This window comes from Elephantulus edwardii, unplaced genomic scaffold, assembly GCF_000299155.1.
Source record: "Elephantulus edwardii isolate Elephantulus edwardi_28Jun2011 unplaced genomic scaffold, EleEdw1.0 scaffold00079, whole genome shotgun sequence".
NCBI lineage: Eukaryota > Metazoa > Chordata > Mammalia > Macroscelidea > Macroscelididae > Elephantulus > Elephantulus edwardii.
Window position 1 is genome coordinate 3,416,361 of NW_006399829.1, and position 18,550 is coordinate 3,434,910.

At 36.9% G+C, this 18,550-nt stretch overlaps 1 protein-coding gene across 2 annotated transcripts in view; it reads right to left on the reverse strand.

Moving 5' to 3' along the window:
- The window catches only part of RICTOR (RPTOR independent companion of MTOR, complex 2), a 177,652-nt gene that overhangs the window by 85,804 nt on the left and 73,298 nt on the right, over positions 1–18,550 (reverse strand). For both annotated transcript variants that reach the window (XM_006889545.1, XM_006889544.1), the window contains exons 4-5: positions 1,466–1,530; positions 557–688 (exon numbers count right to left, since the gene is read on the reverse strand). In XM_006889545.1, the coding sequence (XP_006889607.1) occupies positions 557–688; positions 1,466–1,530 (197 nt within the window). The remainder of the gene's footprint in view (positions 1–556; positions 689–1,465; positions 1,531–18,550) is intronic.

An 18,550-nucleotide genomic window follows, 5' to 3' on the forward strand; every position in this document is an offset into this window, starting at 1 on the left:
GTATGGATAGGATCCTGTCACTCACGATGTTGTACTTCAAGATGGATCTAGAAATAACTTTTTTTACTATAAAGGCAACCCCGTTTTTCCTTGTCTTTTCATCTCCAGAGTAATTTTTTTTTTTTTTGCCATATGATGGTTTATGACTAGACCATAGTTTACTTAGTATTTTCATGACTACTTGTTGCTACTCAGCAGCAACAAGTAGTCATGAAAATACTAAGTAAACTATGGTCTAGTCATAAACCATCATATGGCAAAAAAAATTAAAGAAAAAAATTACTAACAGATTAATCTTAGATAATAGGGAAAATAATAGTAAGTAGTATGCATTTCCAACATGACTCTCAAGAAAAAAAACTAGTTTATAATGAGAAAAGTCAGAATTCTTTTTACTATGGGATGATAAAATGTTCTCTGTGCCAAGACATATAGAGATATATAGAGACGTATAAAAATTCAGCAACATTTCCCTGAAAGCCTAGATATATTGTGGTACGCATACTAAAACATAATTCAAAATTCTGAATGTATATAACAAGTTTGGAAAAGTTACCTAGCTATTAAATAGTCCACTTTCAACTTCAGCACCTTCTGCAAAATTTCAGCATCTTGGATGAGATACCGAAGTGCTCTGAGCCCTGCTGCTCGCACTTCTTTAGCTTCATTCAACAAAGCTAACCGCAAACTGCATGAAAACAAAACAAGACACCCGGTTAGGACAGAAATCTTAATACAAAACATTTCTTTAATATCAAAGTATTCACACATAACTGTGTACATAAACAGTTTCACATATGTAAAAATTATGTGTTCAACCCATGGGAATTCACCAGTATTACTTTATAATCCAAGCCTCCTCAGCAAATTCCTATCAAGAAAATGTTAAGATTTAATTCTATTTTCTAAAGCTTATTTTATCTAAACAATTTTAATTAAACAAGATATACATGACTCTAAAATCTGTTACACCCTATCTGCCAATCTATTCCATTCTTACATGACTAAACCAATAAATAAAAACTTTATAGTGATAGAGTCATAGATCGTCTATATCCATTCCCATCCCTCAGAATATCAAACAGATTGTTATGCAAACTGTGTAACACTTTTCCTCTACTGGTGCCTAGGTGAATCAAGTTTGCCATAAATGTATTTTCCTCTTGGATAAATCCTAGAGATAATCTTATATGTTCCTCTTGTTTTGAAGAGTAATCTAAAAACCCTTAATCTTCAAATTTCAGATTTATTTTAGACATTTAAATACCTATCTTTCCAATTACCTTTGGTTCTTTCTAATAATTATAAACTATCTGAGAACCGCCTTATAGAAATAACTAAACATTCTAAACTTTTCTAATGTTTAAATCCTTTCTACAAAACCAAGAAAAAAATACTATACTATCCTATTTCTAGTTTTAAATGACTTAAATTTTGGGAAAGAAAGGGAGATAATAATACTTACCAAATTATGATATCCTCATAGTTAAAACCCAATTTTTCTTCACTATGGCCAATATCACAAAGAAGCTGCCAGGAAGAAGAAAAAACCAAAAGTATGTATCTATGTACCGTATTTTTTTTCAAGTGCCATAGACTACTAGACAAATAATGTTTCTACCATACAAACTTTCAGACTGATTTTATTTCTACCATCCAAGTATGAATATATTTATCATCCACCTTTTCTATTTTAAGTATCAGTTTCTTTTCTTGTAACCCTTTGAGTTAACAGGCTTTATTTTATTATTCTATTTTCCTTCCCTCCCCAATAGTTTGAACTCTTTTCACACAATGCCTTAATGACTACCATAAAGATTACAACTGCATTCTTGATTTATTGAAGTCCAACAGCAATGTTTTACTTCATCACATGCTCTATAATGGTAGAATCACAGAACACTTTATTGCAGTTAAGAGATTTTTTTCTTATATAAGTTTTCATACCCCATAAGACTTTACTGTTATTCTGGTGACCAAGCTTTGGTAATAAGCCAAAGGCAGCAACACTCAGGGGTTTTCAATCCGTCATCAACTAGAGCAAAAGGATAGGCATTCTCCTCCATGTGATTTACAGCTTCCAAAACCCTGCTGGAGTGTCAGCCACAAGCCCACTCCAATTTAAAGAGTAAGTTGTAGGGGAGTTCTGGTGGCCTAGTGGCAAGGAGCTGCAACTACAATCCCAGAGGTGCACGGTTCGAATCCACCAGATGCTCAGCCGGGGAAGGAGGGACAATCTCCTCCTGTACCAGTCAGCTCTGATTTGACAGTACCCACACACAAAAATAATAAAATAACAATTTAAAAGAGTAAGTTGTTCTGGTTTTCCAACAGTCAATATTTAGCCAATATCCAGCATCATTTACTCATTTAGTCATCATTCTTATTACTCTTCATTCTGATGGTTCCTTAATAGAATTGTCTTTTGTCCACTTGAAGAATTTATTCTTCATGATTATTTCTGTTGACTTGGGGTTTTCGATTGTGGGGGTTTTTGTATTTTGTTGTTTTTTGTGTTTGTGTGTCTTCATTTGGTTACTTTTAGTACAGACTATTGTTCTTGTGTGCTGTTGAGAACCAACCCATAGCTGACCCTTCAACAGGTTTTCAGAGGCAATAAATCACATAGCAGGAAACTGCCTAACCTTCTCTCACAGAGAAGCTGGTGGATTTGAACTGCATGCCAGTAAGACTACAAAGCAGCTTCGTACCACTAGGTCGCCAGAATTCCATAGTCACTGTCAAAAGATTTTCTTGGATTTTATTTGTGTGAAAATGATTATTCCATTTGCATTTTGAAGGGTACTTTTGTTGCATACAGTACTGTAGGTAATCTGGTAGTCACCCAATAGTTTAAGACAATTTCCATTTTCTGCTAAGAAGTTTTGCCTTACTAGCACCTTTGAAGATCTGAGAGTCATGTCCTTCTTTCTCATGTTCCCACCAGGATTTTGTGTATGCTGCCTTAGTTTTTAGTTATCTGACTATGAAATGTCTAGGTGTGGCTTTCTTTGTAGAAATCTTGTTCAGGAAAAAAGATTTCTGAGTTATCTTTGCTCATTTCTGGAAAACCTAGTATCTCTTTAAAATTACTTCTTCCTGATTCTCTCCTGTATTTCTGTTAATTATATGTATATCAAACCTTTCCATGTTGTGCATCATCAATTTGGAAGCAAAAGCAGGTCTTCAGTGACAGTTAATCCGAGCTGGGGGAGATAACCCATCCCACTCCCAAGGAGCAGCTGGTGGATTCAAACCACCTGTCTTTCTGGATCGCAGTGCAGCGTCTTACCACTAGAGCTCCCTAAGCCTTTGCATAGGTGCTATAATTCTTTGAAAATCTTCTAACCTCCACTTCTTCCCTCAGTTCAAGTCTGTATTTTTCTACTGCCCTGTTAATTGGTGAGTAAAATATACTATAAACAAACTAGTGAGTCTTTTAAATCTTGTTGTTGTTGACTGCTGTTAAGTCACACATGATTCATAGTGACCCTATGAACAAAAGGCCTGAAGCCTTTCTATAACTATCATCATTTATCAAAGCTCATAGTTTCCAAAGGCATGTTGTTTAGGAAGTGGATGCCACTCCTGCTTCCAAACTTGTCTTAAACTAGGAGCTCCACCAAACACTGTCTACCCTTGGTGATTGTTATGGCATTTAACATCCTCAGTGGCACAAAGTTCAGTATCACAGCAAGCCCAGGTTCCCTCAGTACAACATTACTGACAGAAGAGTGCTGTACCACTAACAAGAATGATTCTCCAAAATATAACAACTGACTTTTAAATACAAAGGTCCTCCCCAGGTCTCATTGACTCTAAACATCAGGCTTAAAAAACAAAAACAAAAACAAAAAACAACAACAACAAAAAAAACACAATCCATAAAAAACCAAACAACAAAAAAAAACCCACCAAAAAACCCAAAATCGACAAAAAACCAATATAGTATGTTTTTGTTGTTATGTGCCCTGTTAGTTGACAAATAAAACCTATTATAAATAACATAGTCTTTTAAATCTTAGGTATTACATTTATTACTTCTACAACTTCCACTTTAGGACATTCTAAAGTCTAAAAATATTTTCATTTTTACTATTTTCTAACTTGTTTTGACCTACACCTAGAAGGACTAACACAGTGCCTGCAGCAATGGGCTCAAGCGTAACTGAGATGGTGAAACTGGTACAGGATAGGGCAGGATTCAGATGTGCCGTTGAAAGGGTCATGATGAGTCTAACTTGACTTGATGGCACCAACACTGCCACCTTATTTACCTACTTTCGACACACATCTCTTTTAAAAAATATCTTAGTCAGAGTTGGTTTAAGTGTTTGCCATCTGAATGGATCTAGATTATACTCTAGTTATACTCTATGTTGCAATTATTTGTTTTTCTCTTTAATTCTAGTCTTATATCTTTATGGACCCTGTAATTTAGAGATAGGTCCAACTTCTCTTTCTCAGGCCAATGGGAAATGCTAAATTGAGATTTAGTTGCTGGCATGGGCATGGGAACATTCAGTCAACCTCAGATCTTTTCCCTGCTCCTGATTTCGACTGTTGTGCAGGATTTTGTCATCACTGCTGGGTGTCTTCAAGCTGGCTCTGACTCACACAGTGACCCTATGTAATAAAGACTGAACCCTTTCCTGTCTTTTCTTTCACAGTCCTCTAACCCACATCTCATTTTGGTTTTATACCCTGTATCTTGTTCTTCACTTAGCCTTCTGTGATGTAATCAAAATGGCTTTCCAAGTCTCTGGCTTTGACTTTCACCATGTGGTTGGATGAGTCTTTACTAGTTATCTGACTATGGTGACTAGCACCTTTTGTATGGAAACATACAAGACATACAGACTAATCCCACTGGACTTAAACTGAGAAGATTTAGAGACAGAAAAATCTCACTATCAGCAAGAAAGACACAATCTTAGCACAGTGCACTTTCTAACTGGTCAGATATTCCAGTAAGAGATGGAGACAAACTGAGATCACCAAGAGTTAGTACAGCAGCAGAAGGAAGGGACAGAAATGAACTGGTTGCCTCTCCGTGGAGCCATAACCGAGGGCATTCACCCAAGCTTACTGGAGGACTTGAGAACAGTGACCACAGGGGTAGATGCTATATTTGGCAAGATCGAGAAATTTGTAACACTGACCCAGAGACACAAGGAAAAGGTCAGAAGGGACTGCAAACACGCAGTACTCACTGAAGAATTGCATTCTATTCAGAAATTGTTAACTCATCACTTAAACCCCATAACATGGTCTGAGTTCTATGTGGCCACTGCAGTGAATTAGCAAATCAAGTATCAAAACAGCTAGAGACAAAGTTCACATTTTGTCACGAATTCACCAACTTCTTCCTTATCTTGAGGAGGGTAAAATGCAATTAAAACTAATATATTTTGTTGTTGTTGTTGTTTGTTGACTCATAACAAATCAACGAACAACAGATCAAAACCCTGCTCTATCCTGAAACACTCTCATAATTTCTTCTATGTTTAATTGTTGCAGTCTTTGTGTCAATCCAGCTTGTCAAGGATCTTTCTCTCTTTGACAGATCCTCTACTTTTCATACATAGTGCTTTTTCCCAGTAAAACATGTAGAAAGTATCTGAGACAAAGTTTTACCATTCATGCCTCTAGCTGTATGTCCTCCAAGACAGATTTGTTCTTTTGGCAATCCATGGTACCTTCAATACTCTTCAAACAGCATAATTAAAATGAACCCTCAGTCTTCCTTATTCTTTATCCAACTTTCACATGGATATAAAGCAACTGAAAATGTCATGGCTTGGATTAGATGCACTCTTAGTCTTTTAAATTACATCACTGAATTGAGCACTATAAAGTGGTCATTCACAGGAGATGTGCCCAAAGCAAAGGTCTCTTGATTTCCTCATTTTATAGTGAGTATGAATTCAAGTAAAAGGAATTACTTTGACAGCTTCAATCTTTTCTTTTTATCATGACGTTGTCTATTTGTCCCGCAGGGAGGATTTGTTTTCTATCTGATACTAAAGAATAATACATATTGAAGACTGTAGTTTTTCATTCTGTTCAGTAACTGCTTCAAGTCTACTTTATTTTCTGTAAAACAGGTTGTGACCTATGCACACTGGAGGTTGTTGAGTCTTCCTCTAATCCCAATGCCACATTCTTATACTGAGCTTCTCAAATTACTTGTTAACTATACACATTAAATAAGTATGAAGGAAAGACACAATTCTGACACGTGTTTTCCTGATTTTAAACTCTGCAGTATCTTTTGTGCTAAAAAGTATCTTCTTTTCCTATCCACAGGTTTCACAGGAACTCAATTAAGTTTTGGAATTCTCATTACTCTCAGTGCTATCCACAATTTAGGACAGTCCACATAGATGATTGCTTTTGCCTAGCCAAGTCAACACGTTTCTGGTATTCTCTATTTTCAGTCAAGATTTATCTTCTATCAGCAATATCATCTCTTACCCCACAGCTTCCTCTGAATCCAGCTTGAATTTCCTTGTTGGTTTAGTGCTCCAGCTGCTTTTTAAATAATCTTTGGCAAGATTTTGTTTGCACTGGATATTAATGATATTTATAAAAAATTTCCACATTCTGCTGGATAACTTTAAAAAAAGTATAGACATGAATCACTTTCATTTGGCCAGGTAGATGTCCAAGTTTCTTGGCACAGAGAAGGAAGCATGACTTTGGTTGGTTGCATTCCTGGGCTTTATTTTTCACCAATACCTTCAATGTAGCCTAGATTTATTTCACTACTACTGTTCGTGATCACATGCAATTCAGGAGATAGTTCAGAGACAACCAATTCTTTTTAATATAGCAATTCTGTGTATTTCTTCTATCTTCTTTTGATACTTCATCATTCATCAGAATCCTTCAGCATTATAACTCAAGGCTTAAATTTTGTTTTTCAATTCTTTCAGCCTGAAAAAAATGCTTAGTGTGCTGTCTTCTGGTTTTCTAACTCCTGTTCTTTGTACATATATCATTTTAATACTTTGTCTTCTTGAGGTGCTCTTTAAAATTTTCCCTTTAGCCCTCTTCATACTTTCTTCCCCTTTTTCTCTATTGATATCCATTTTCATTATTTATTTGTCTCTGAAATGATCTTATATTTTCTTCATGGAATCAATTCCCAAAATGGTTTTTAAATGCAAATGAGATAAATGGAGAGCTATCTTTTGACTCTCATGGACTTGTTTTCTTCAGCTTCAATTTGAACTTACATATGAGTAACTGAAGGTCTGTGCCATATTCACCTCCTTGCCTTTTTCTAACTACTGATAGTGAGCTTTTACCTTTCCATCTCTTTCCACAGATAAAATTAATTGTATTCCTGCGGGAAGCAATGCGATAGCCTCTGCTTGTTTTGCTTTGTTGTTAAGTTTTGGTTTTTCATGTGTGTGTTTTTTTTTAAAAGTGCCTGAAATAAATAAATACATACATACATAAATAAATCCCTGAAAGTACAAAATCTATGCATGATTTATAGCCACATTTCAGTGATCAAGGCCAAATTCTCCTACTACCAATCCTCCTCCTTTATTTACACCTTTTACATTCCATTCACTGATTTTTATTAATATAACCTGACTACATGCTTGATCAATTCTAGACTTCAGAAGTTGCTAGAAAGTCTCAATTTGTTCATCTTTGACTTTTGTTGCTGGTAGGTGGTGGTATTAAGTGTCATCGAGTACAACTCATACTGACCCCATTGACAATATATCTGAACTCTGTCATACCCTGCTCCTCCTTTATTATCCTTGACACATTTGAGTCCAGTGCCATAGATACTGCATCGATCCATCTCAGGATCTTCTCCCTCACAGACCCTCCATCTTTCCAAGTATGATGTGCATTTCCAAGGTATGGCCTACTCTAACAACATGTCCAAGTGAGACATAGCTTCATCAACTTTGCTTCAAGGAACATTCTGATTGCATTTCTCAAGCATAATATTTATTTGTTCTTTTGGTAGTCAACAGATAATTAGAACTCTTCTTCAACACCATAACTCAAATGCATCGACTATTCTTCTATATTTACTATTCAGCTCTCACAGCATAGTAGGTGATTGGAAAGACTATAGCCTGAATAAGATGCACCTTAGTCTTTACAATGACATCACTGATATTCAGGACTTTGAAGAGATCCTTACCAGCAGACCTGCCCAATGCTGTACATCTCCTGATCTCCTGACTGCTGGTACCAGGCGTACAGACCATGGACGTGGCTGGTACATTTAAAAAGTAACTGTATTAAGTAACTGTTTTAGGTCTTCCTTGTATGCATACCAATATCATCCTAACACTGACAACACTGTACTTCAAGACAGATTTTAATATGGTAATATCTATAATCTAAAGAAAGCCAAGAATCCCCAGCAATTTCCAGAAGCTAAGAAAGCAAAAGACACTCTGTAACATAGGTAACATAGCACTGCCAAACCTTGTTTTAAGCCACCACAAAGGTGACCTGATAAATGTCTGTTGTTCTAAGGCATCTAACTGTGGTTATGGTTATCAAACGAATGAATCACCCTATTTATTCTACAGTCTTTTAAAAACTTAGAGAAATGTGAATCTTAAAATTTATTTACATCAATACATAAAGAGTGTGCCTTTAAGATAGGAAAAATGATTTCTTGAAAGCATTCAAGTATTTTGATTTTTAAGTGCCCTAAAGTATGACTAATGGTGACCCTATGAACAACAGATTTGAAGCCTGTACTATCCTGTGCCCTCCTCACCACTCTGATATACTCAAACCCACTGCTGTAGTCACTTCTGCAAATCCACCTTGTTGGGGGTTGTCTTCTCTTTTGCTAACCCTAACCCTTCCAATCATAATGTCCCTCTCCAAGGAAAAGTCCCTCCTAGCAACTTGTCTAAAGTATCAGAGACAAAGCTTGCCTCCAAGCAACACTCTGGCTGCACCTTATCCAAGATTATCTGTTAGTTCTTTAGGCAGCCCATGGGAATATTCAGTACTATTCTCTTAACACCACAGTTCAAAGGCATAAATTCTTCTTATGTCACCCTTAGTCATTGTCTAGCTATCAAATGTCTAGCACAGCAAATGATTAAAAAGACCATGATGTTTTAAATAACACTTTTAATCTGTATTAAAATTGGAAAATATCAACTTTGAGCTACTATAAGCTGGCACCAAAGTCAAAGAACACGTGGAAATTATATTTAAAAGAAAATTTAAAGCAAAACAAAAACCTCTAGTTTCTAAATTACAAACATGTTTTCAGTTTTAAAAATAGAACAGTAAGGCTATAATCATCATCAGTCTGCTATACACATTACCGAGTAAAATGATATCAGAAAGCAAGAACGAGTGTGTGACATTCACGTGGTTACAGAATCACATCATTGGCTTCCATTCTTCATACCATAAAAGGAAGTTCAGTCTACGAAATATTTTATCTTAGCAACAGTGATAAACTAATTTAATCCTATTAGCTACACTTAACATCTAACAAAACAAATGCTCACAAAAAACTTCAAGATCATTTTAAATCAAAATCTCCCTAATGGAGTACATTAATTAAAAACCTGTTTCATGATAAATGTTGGGGTAAAGAAGAATAGCACAAGACAAAAACATGCTACAAAAATTCTCTGCTTAAAGAGATTCAGTTTAGCATGGTAACTCAAAAGAAATAGATAAAATTTATAGAATTTATGCTAACACAAAAGTAAGATGATCAAACTGTTAGCCTAACAGCATTGTAACTATTTTTCTTCTATTATATGAAGTTATTTTCATAGATATGAGAAATTTCAACTGTACCACATTTTTAAATATGAGCCAACAGATAAGGAATAATAGCTCTAGAAACATGTAGAAAACACTCTTGGAAAAAACAGAGTGTAAAATACATAATATGTCCTAGGTATTCAGAAAAAGTTATTTATAATGAAAGCTACAGACATGTATTTATCACCATGGTTCTCATTCTGCTGTATTTTGTACCCACAAAGGAGAGCTAGCAATATCTAAAGACATTTTCAGTGTGTGTGTGTGTGTGTGTGTGTGTGTGTGTGTGTGTGTGTATTTTTACTACTTCTTTCTAGTGGGTAGAGGCCAGGGATGCTGATAAACCGTAATTCAGTGCATAGGACAGCCTCACAACAAAGAATTATCTGGCCTCGAGAGAGAATATGTCAACAGTACTGAAGTCTGAGAAACTGATTTACAGCAGAAGTTTACCAACCTACAATGTGCTATTAAGCAAGATTATCAGTTTACTCTTAGCTAGAAAAATTTAAAAGCTGGAAAAAAACCCACTCAAGTCACTAGTTAAAAAAGGCTATCTGTTACAGAGCCCATTTTATGTGCCAGGCCCTTAGTACTGGGGCCTTTCCACTAAAGGTAGTGAGATTATCTCTGAGCAAAGAAATAAGACTCACGACTGCTTTGGAAGTTAGGGTCAGACATAGGCTGCAAATCCCACCTACTAAATATAAAGCTCATGTTCTTTCTATTACATCACTGAATAGTCAAAACAAATTTTATCAAGGCCAAATATTCAAGGATTTACCCATGAGACAGCTCCTCAGAGCCTACTCAGGAATCTTTTATTTTAGATACATTCTAGTAAGCTTGATATTGTGGTTACTTTACTCCATAAATAATTTAGAACAGTAAATAAAAGTTCGGCTATAAATAAGCTGTCACCTCAGCCATATGAAAATTACAAACGTTATACTAAAATAAAAACAAATAAAAGGGAAGACCCAACAGGGACCTGAAACGATGAGGAAATATGGGGCTTAGAACAAAGGTATTCATTTTTAATACACAATGTATGGGAATGACTGTATGAAACACAATGTGAATGAAGGAGTGTAAAACACAATATATGCGGATTTTGTAAGCTAATGTTGTTGTTGTTGTTGTTATGTGTCGTCGAGTAGTTTGCGACTCATAGCGACCCTATGCACAACAGCCCTAAACCCTGCTCTATCCTGCGCCAACCACACTGCCTCTGACACACCCATCCCGATTACCCCAGTCACTGAATCAATCCATCTCATAGAGGGTCTTCCCCTCCTGCGCCGTCCCTCCACCCTCCCAAGCATGATGTCCCTCTCCAAGGACCCGTCCCTCCTGGCAACATGTCCAAAGTATGTCAGACGAAGCCCCAGAATCCTTGCCTCCAAGGAGCAGCTTGGTTTAATCCTCTCCAAGATGAATCTGTTTGTTTTCCTGGCAGTCCATGGTACATTCAGTACTCTTCTCTAGCACCACAGCTCAAAAGCATCCACTCTCCTTCTGTCCTCCCTAGTCATTGTCCAACTCTCTGATGCATAACAAGCGATTGCAAAGACCATGGCCTGTATCAGGCGCACCTTAGTCTCCAGAAAGACTAACTAATATAAAATAACAAATTAAAAACAAAATAAATAAATAAAACCCAAACAAATGAAGGGAGCTCTGGTGGCCTAGTGGCAAGAAGTTGTACTGCAATCCCAGAAGTATGCAGTTCAAATCCACCAGATGCTCTGCTGGAGAAGGAGGGGCAATCTCCTCCTGTACCAGTCAGATCTGATTTGACAGTACACACAAACACACACAAAAAAATAATAAAAATTTTATAAAAAACCCCAACACACCACACCAAAAAAAAAAACCAACAAATGAGAATGTAAAAACCCCCCCGAAGCCCTCATTTCAGACATTTCTCATTCTCTATTCTTTACACAGGGAGCTCTGGTGGCCTGGTAGTAAGGCGTTGAGCTGTCAACGAAAAGGTACCTGGTTCAAATACACCGGTTACTATGCAGGAGTAAAATGGGTAATCTCCTCCTGTGTAATTTCCAGTCACTGAAAACCTGCTAGGGGGTCAGCTATGAATAGGTTCTGACTTAACAGCACAGAGCAACAACAAATACTAGCTTGAGCTGTGTTGCAATCCCAAAAGCACACTGTTCACTGTTCAAGGCCACCACCTGCTCTGCAGGAGGTTGGGCAATCTCCTCCCATTCAATTTACTGCCTCCGAAACTCCACCAGAGGGTCATCTGTCGGTGGACTCCAACTCGATGGTAAACAACAACAATAAAAAAATAACCATGTAATAATAAAAGTTCTAAAATAAATTCTGATTATAAGGATAAATGAAGAAAATGTTAAATCAAAGAGTCTAATCACTGTGTAGGCAACGCTGTTTGAATCCACTAGCTGCTCAGCAAGAGAAGGATGGATAATCTGGTGCTATTTAGTGCCTTTGAAAACGTGCTGGAGGGTCAGCTATAGGTCAGTTCTAACTTGACGGCACAAAATAGTCACTGTAAGGACTCCTATAGTCATTTCATACAGCATTTTAAATTTCATTTTTGCACTTAATAAGCCTTTTTTTTTAAAAAAAAAAGACTTTTGGAGTGTTGGTGCAGTCTCAAAGGCACATGGTAAATAATTTACAATTATTTTATCTAATGTGTGTTAAAAGTCTAAACACTGTGTGGGCACACAGTTCAAATCCACCAGATGCTCCACAGAAAAGGATGGGGAATCTCCTCCTGTGTGATTAACAGCCTCTAAAACTCTCTGGAGGGTTAGCTATGGGTTGGTTCTGACTCAAAGGCACAAAATAACAAAGTAGAAAGCTCACATTTCTTTAACCAAATGTGTGTGAAAGACTGTATTAAAACTCAAGATGATGTGTAAAGTTTTGCTCAAATAGTGAAAAAAAAAAAAGAAACAAAGACTGTGCCATTCATAGGCTTCTTCTTATCTGTTTAGTAATTAATCACAAACTCATTCTCATTACTGTCAAGTCAGAACTAACTCACAGTTAACCTTCCAAAGGATTTCTGAAGAGGAGACTATCTTTCTTCTGGGGAACCACTGGTGGATTTGAGCCACTAGAGAGGCTTAGCCATTAGATTAGCAGTGCAATTCCCTACAGCCAACTGAGCACTGGAAATGTAAGATAAAAGGCTGCCTATTGGTTTTAAGCTATTTGCTAAACCAAAAGGTCTAGTATTGCACTATATAATAAAATAATGCCCCAAGACTTTATTTGTATACAATTAATTTGTATATTATATATACACACACACTCTTTTTATACACACACATATATGTATATATATATACACACAAACCCCTACACACACGAAAGCTGTATATAGTAATTTACATCAGATCATTGCTGAAAACAAAGATAAACTTAAAAAAAATAATAAAATGAATGCTCTGTCCAGAAAGCCGTGTAAGAGATGCAAAGTCGTGCCTGTACCACTTATCAGATGTGCAACTTTCATCAGTGTAAGCTAATCATTCTATTCCGCAGTGCATATTGTTACACAGACCATTTTGAAGATTATATGTGACAAAATATATAGTCTTTCTGATAACTTGTGTCATGTAGTACTCAATAAACATAATTTTAAAATCTGTTACATAGGCATACAGATGAGAGCCATAATTTCAACTTTCAATCTACTTCTACTGGGAAAAAAATGGAGTAACCATAATATTAAAATGAAAATGTTACATGAAATAAAAATATTTTAAAGAAGAGGAAAAAAAATGATCCTTTATACTTTAGAAACAGTACTAAATACTATGGACCATTTTATAAATGTTTATAGATTGCTTTCTGTGTGTGAAGAAATACTGCTTAGGGAAGATGTGGAGGAAATGGAAAAACCCTGGAGCATCAAAATCAGAGAGAAAAAGTGTCCCCTAGATTCAGAGAAACAAAGGTTTAAGCCACACCTACCCAAAAAGGTCTGTATCTACATTGCCCAGTAAAGTAGTCATGTAACCACATGAGACTGGGAGTGCTGGGAAAGTGACTAGTTGAACTTCGAAGGGCTGTTAAATATAAACATGAACCAGATTTTAAAGATTTAATTTGAAAAAGGAAAATATTTTATTAATAGCATGTAATTCTATACAAAATACTCCTTTAGATATACTAGATAAATAAGATTAATTTCATGTTTTTACTTTTTATTAAAGGTACCTACTAAGGCATTAAAAAATTATTATACAGCTCCCGTTATGTTTCTAATGGACAGTAGTATTCAAGATGCTCAAGACTGCCTGAGGACCCCTGCTGCTGTAGCGTATAGTAATAACCCAAAGCACCGCCATGCATATAGTCCTCTCCAACTTACACAAAGCACTGCCAGGCATGTAGACCTCTCCAACTTGCACAATGCTAGGTTAGTTAACCAGAGATGCACGGCTTCACATGTCTACACACCCAAAAATGATCATGGCAGTAACCATGCGTTCACGCAGGACACAGAGCCCTGTTAACACTGTGTTCTTACAAGCTTAACAATCAAAACTAGGCAAGTAGTAAGGTTTGTATGGTTGAATTTAAAAAAAGGGGGGGAGGCAATTAAACTAGGACATTTTGAAACCAAGAGATAAAATTTGTAACTTGGGCACACTCTGGATTTTATAGATTTGCTATTATTTGATTAGTAACTTGAATGAAAAATATACTAGAAGTAAAAACACAAACATAAACCTAATTTACAAAAGCCTCTCACAAGAAATTACTCACTGTTTCTGAAAGTTGTTTTAAAGGTGGTGGTGGTGGTGGTTGTTAAGAGCTGTCAAGTGGTAGATGACTCATAGCAACCCTATGAAAGAAAGACCTGAGCACTGTTCATAGAGTCTCCAGAGGCAAGCCATTTCAGAAGTTGATGCCACTATGCGATATTGGTTACCTACGGTGGACAGTGTTTGGTGAAACTTCCTGATTAAAACAAGCTTGGAAGCAGGAGTGGCATCCACTTCTGAAATGGCTTGCCTCTGGAAACTATGAACAGTGCTCAGGCCTTTCATTCACAGGGTTGCTATGAGTCGTCTATGACTCAACGACAATAACTGTAACAACGACAACATAGAGCTATGTTGGCCTAGTGGACAGAAAGCTATGCTACCAAGCCCAAGGTGGGTGATTTTAATCTGCGGCCCTCAGGCCTGGTTTAAATTTTTTTTTGTCAAACATTCTTCTACGTGATATAGCACTAGTCTATGCACTAGTGTACAGAGGTTAACTCGTGGTTGTTTTAAAGGGAGGGGAAAATACCCCACACCCTCCTCTTTTCATTTTCTCATCTACTATACAAATATGAAGAATATTTTAGTATTTCCCTAAAGGAAAGTACTATGTACTTAACTCTCTAACTTTTAAAAAATAAAATCTTATTATTTTCTTATGTCACAATGTTGCTGTGTGCTGACAAGTGATTTCCACCTCACAGAAACCCGACAGAAAGGATCTCAAAAAGGCTATACTCCTTTTCATTTTTTAATACGGTTTCTACTCATATATTGCTGCACACTTTCTTCCCTGCACACCCCTCTCCCCCAGCTCACTTTTCTCTTTGAAAAGAAAATTAAAATCTTTAATTGTTATACAATAAACCGCCCCCAGGTCCACTTTACTATGCAGCTCTTATTCTGGACTAGTCATGAAAATAATACCTAATCATGTATTTTTTTTAAACAGTTCTCTCCCTCATCTGTTTCAATGCAGTATACATTATTTATCCCCTCTTTTCTTAGGTTCCCCTCAACCCCAATGTCAGTCCCATTTTACAACAGTGGCATTATGCAGTATTTGTCCTTTTCTCACTCAGCATAATGTCCTCCAGGGTCACCCATTTTGAACAAACAAAAAATGAGTTCCTTGTTTTTCAATGCAGTGTAATATTCCATTGTGTGACTATACCACAGTTTCTCTAGCCATTCATTTGTTGATGGGAACTAGGGTTGTTTCCAACTCTTTGCTATTGTGAACAAAGCCACAATAAACATGGGTGAACATTACTCTGCTTGGGTGGCAGTTCTAGTTTCTTTAGGGCATATTCCCAGGAATGGAACTGCTGGGACAAATGGTATTTCTATTTACAACTTTTTGAGAAAGTGCCCTACCACCATTCACAGTGGTTGCACCATTTTACACTCCCACCAACAGTCAATAAGGGTTCTGTTTCTCCGTAATCTCATCAGCAATTGTTGTCTGCTCCTCTGTTGAATTTTGCTATTCTTACTGGGTGAGATAGTAGTTGTTTTGCAAAGTTTATACTCTTCACAGAAGTAGACTTACCACCTCTTCCTCCCCTCAGAGCAACTGGTGGATTCCAACTTCCACCTTTTCAGTTAGCAGCTTAGTGCATAACCCTTGTACCACCCGATACAATATGACCATGAAAAAATTATTTCACTACATAGTAACTACAAGTTATTTCATTTTTATTTCTGTGAAATAAAATGTTAATATTCAACTACTAGCTAGCAACAACAACAACAAAATTTTAAAAAACATGCTTCTCAAAAAAACCCACCAAAACCCCAAACATGCTTCTCAAACTTTCTCAAATTTTTAGCCAGTAAAAAAAAAAAAATGTGTACTTTTAATCAGTAGGCCTGGCCTCAAACATGGCATTTCAAAAGCCCCAAGGTAATGTCAGCAATGTTACTCTTAGAATGACACAGAGTGGCAAGGGGGTAAAAAAAAATCCACAATTTTTACTACATTAGAGTTGGAGCAGAATTTTTTTTTTCTTTTTTTAAATTTTATTATTTTCTCTATGTGTGTACCGTCAAATTGGATCTGACTGGTACAGGAGGAAATAGCCCCTCCTTCTCTGGCAAAGCATCTGGTGGATTCGAACCACCTATCTCTGGGATTGCAGGAGCAGAATAATTTACTATTTAAATTGCAAAGGTTGGGGGCAGAAACTTTATCCCAAAGGATTTATTACATTTTCTTATTTTAAGATATCATCTATAACAACAGGCATTTTATAGTCCCCAAGAGCTGACTGTCCAGCATGACATGGCTCAAGAACATGCCAATAAAGCCACTAAATTCAGTAACTTTAATCCACTAGTAAAGATCAATATTTGACATTCATTCAGAAACTCACTGTCAAAGAGCTAAGCCTCCAACAGATTTTTAACAGGTTGAAAATCAAAACAGGAGATTGCTAATCTTTGTTCCACGGAGAGCATGGTAGAGGAAAAGAAGTAGAACTCTCTTGGACTGTTGTTGTTGTTGTTGTTGTTATGTGCCATCGAGTCGCCTGCGACTCACAGCGACCCTATGTACAACAGCCCTAAACTCTGCTCTGTCCTGTGCCAATCGCACTGTCTCCGACATTCCCATCCCAATTATCCCAAAAGGTATGTATGTACCTCTTGGACTACTTCACCAAATTAGGATCCCACATTTACCCTGGGCTTTAATTTAGGTCCAGGTAATGAAAAAGACTATCTTAAGAAGGAAACTGTTCTATATTGCTCTAAGAATTATGATTCATCTATGAAATACAACATTGTTGTTGTTGTTGTTGGTCTTAGGTGCCATTGAGTTCAGCACAACTCATAGCAACCCTATGAATAAAAGATTTGAACCTTGTTCTATCCTGCACCATCCTCACACTTCTTGACACACAAGAGCCCACTGCAGTAGTCACCGTACCAACTTTGGCAACCCGCCACCCTTCCCAGTATCAAATCATTTTCCGGTAGCATCTCCTAGCAACATGCTCAAAGTATGTGAGGTGAAGCCTCATCATTCTTGCCTCCAAAAGCAATCCAGATGCACCCTCTAGAAGACATATCTGTTTGTTCTCTTGGCCACCCATATTCAGTGTACTTCTCCAACACCACAGCTCAAAGGAATCAATTCTTTTTCTGTCAGATTATTTTGTCCAGGTATTGGATGCATAGCCAGTAACTGGAAAGACTCTGGCCTGAATCAGATACACCTTAGTCCTCAAACTTACATCATTCCTCCTCAAAAATTGTAGAGGTCCCTAACTGCAGATTTTCCCAGTGCAATGCATCTCCCTGTTTCCTGACTGCTAGTACCCAGGGTGGTAATTGTGGATCCAAGCAAGATGAAGCTGTTGAGTATTTTAATCTCCTCTCCATCCATCATGACACTGCCTATCAGTCCAGTGGTTTGAATCCTTTTCCTTACACTGAGATGCAATCCATACAGAAGGCTGCATTCCTGATCTGCAACAAGTGCTTCAAGTCCTCCTCACTTTCAGTATGCAATGTTGTATCATCTGCATAATGCAGTATGATGAGTCTCCCTCTTATCCTGATCTCACACTCCTCCTCATAGAGTCCAGCTCACATACAGATAATTATGCAAAAATGTACTATCTAAAACCTCTATAGTCAAGTCAACTCCAACTTTCAGTCACCCTCCATTAAGTACCCAGGTATACAGATCTACAAGAGGCTGAGCATCTTTCCCTGGAAGTGACTAGTAGATGTGAACTGCTGACCTTTCAGAGTGTGTAAGTGTATATGTGTGTGTGTGATTACACAACCTTCATTGCCTTGCACAAATTTACCACTTAATGTATATTCTCGAGTTTTAAAAGGCTAGAAAAAAGGCTAAGGAAATACATTATAAATAATTGTTAAGTCTGGGCTGTGAACTTACTTTTTTTTTCATTATTCCTTTCAAAACCCACTGATTTTTTTGCCACAAACACGAAATAAGTATTTTTATTCTTTACATAAAC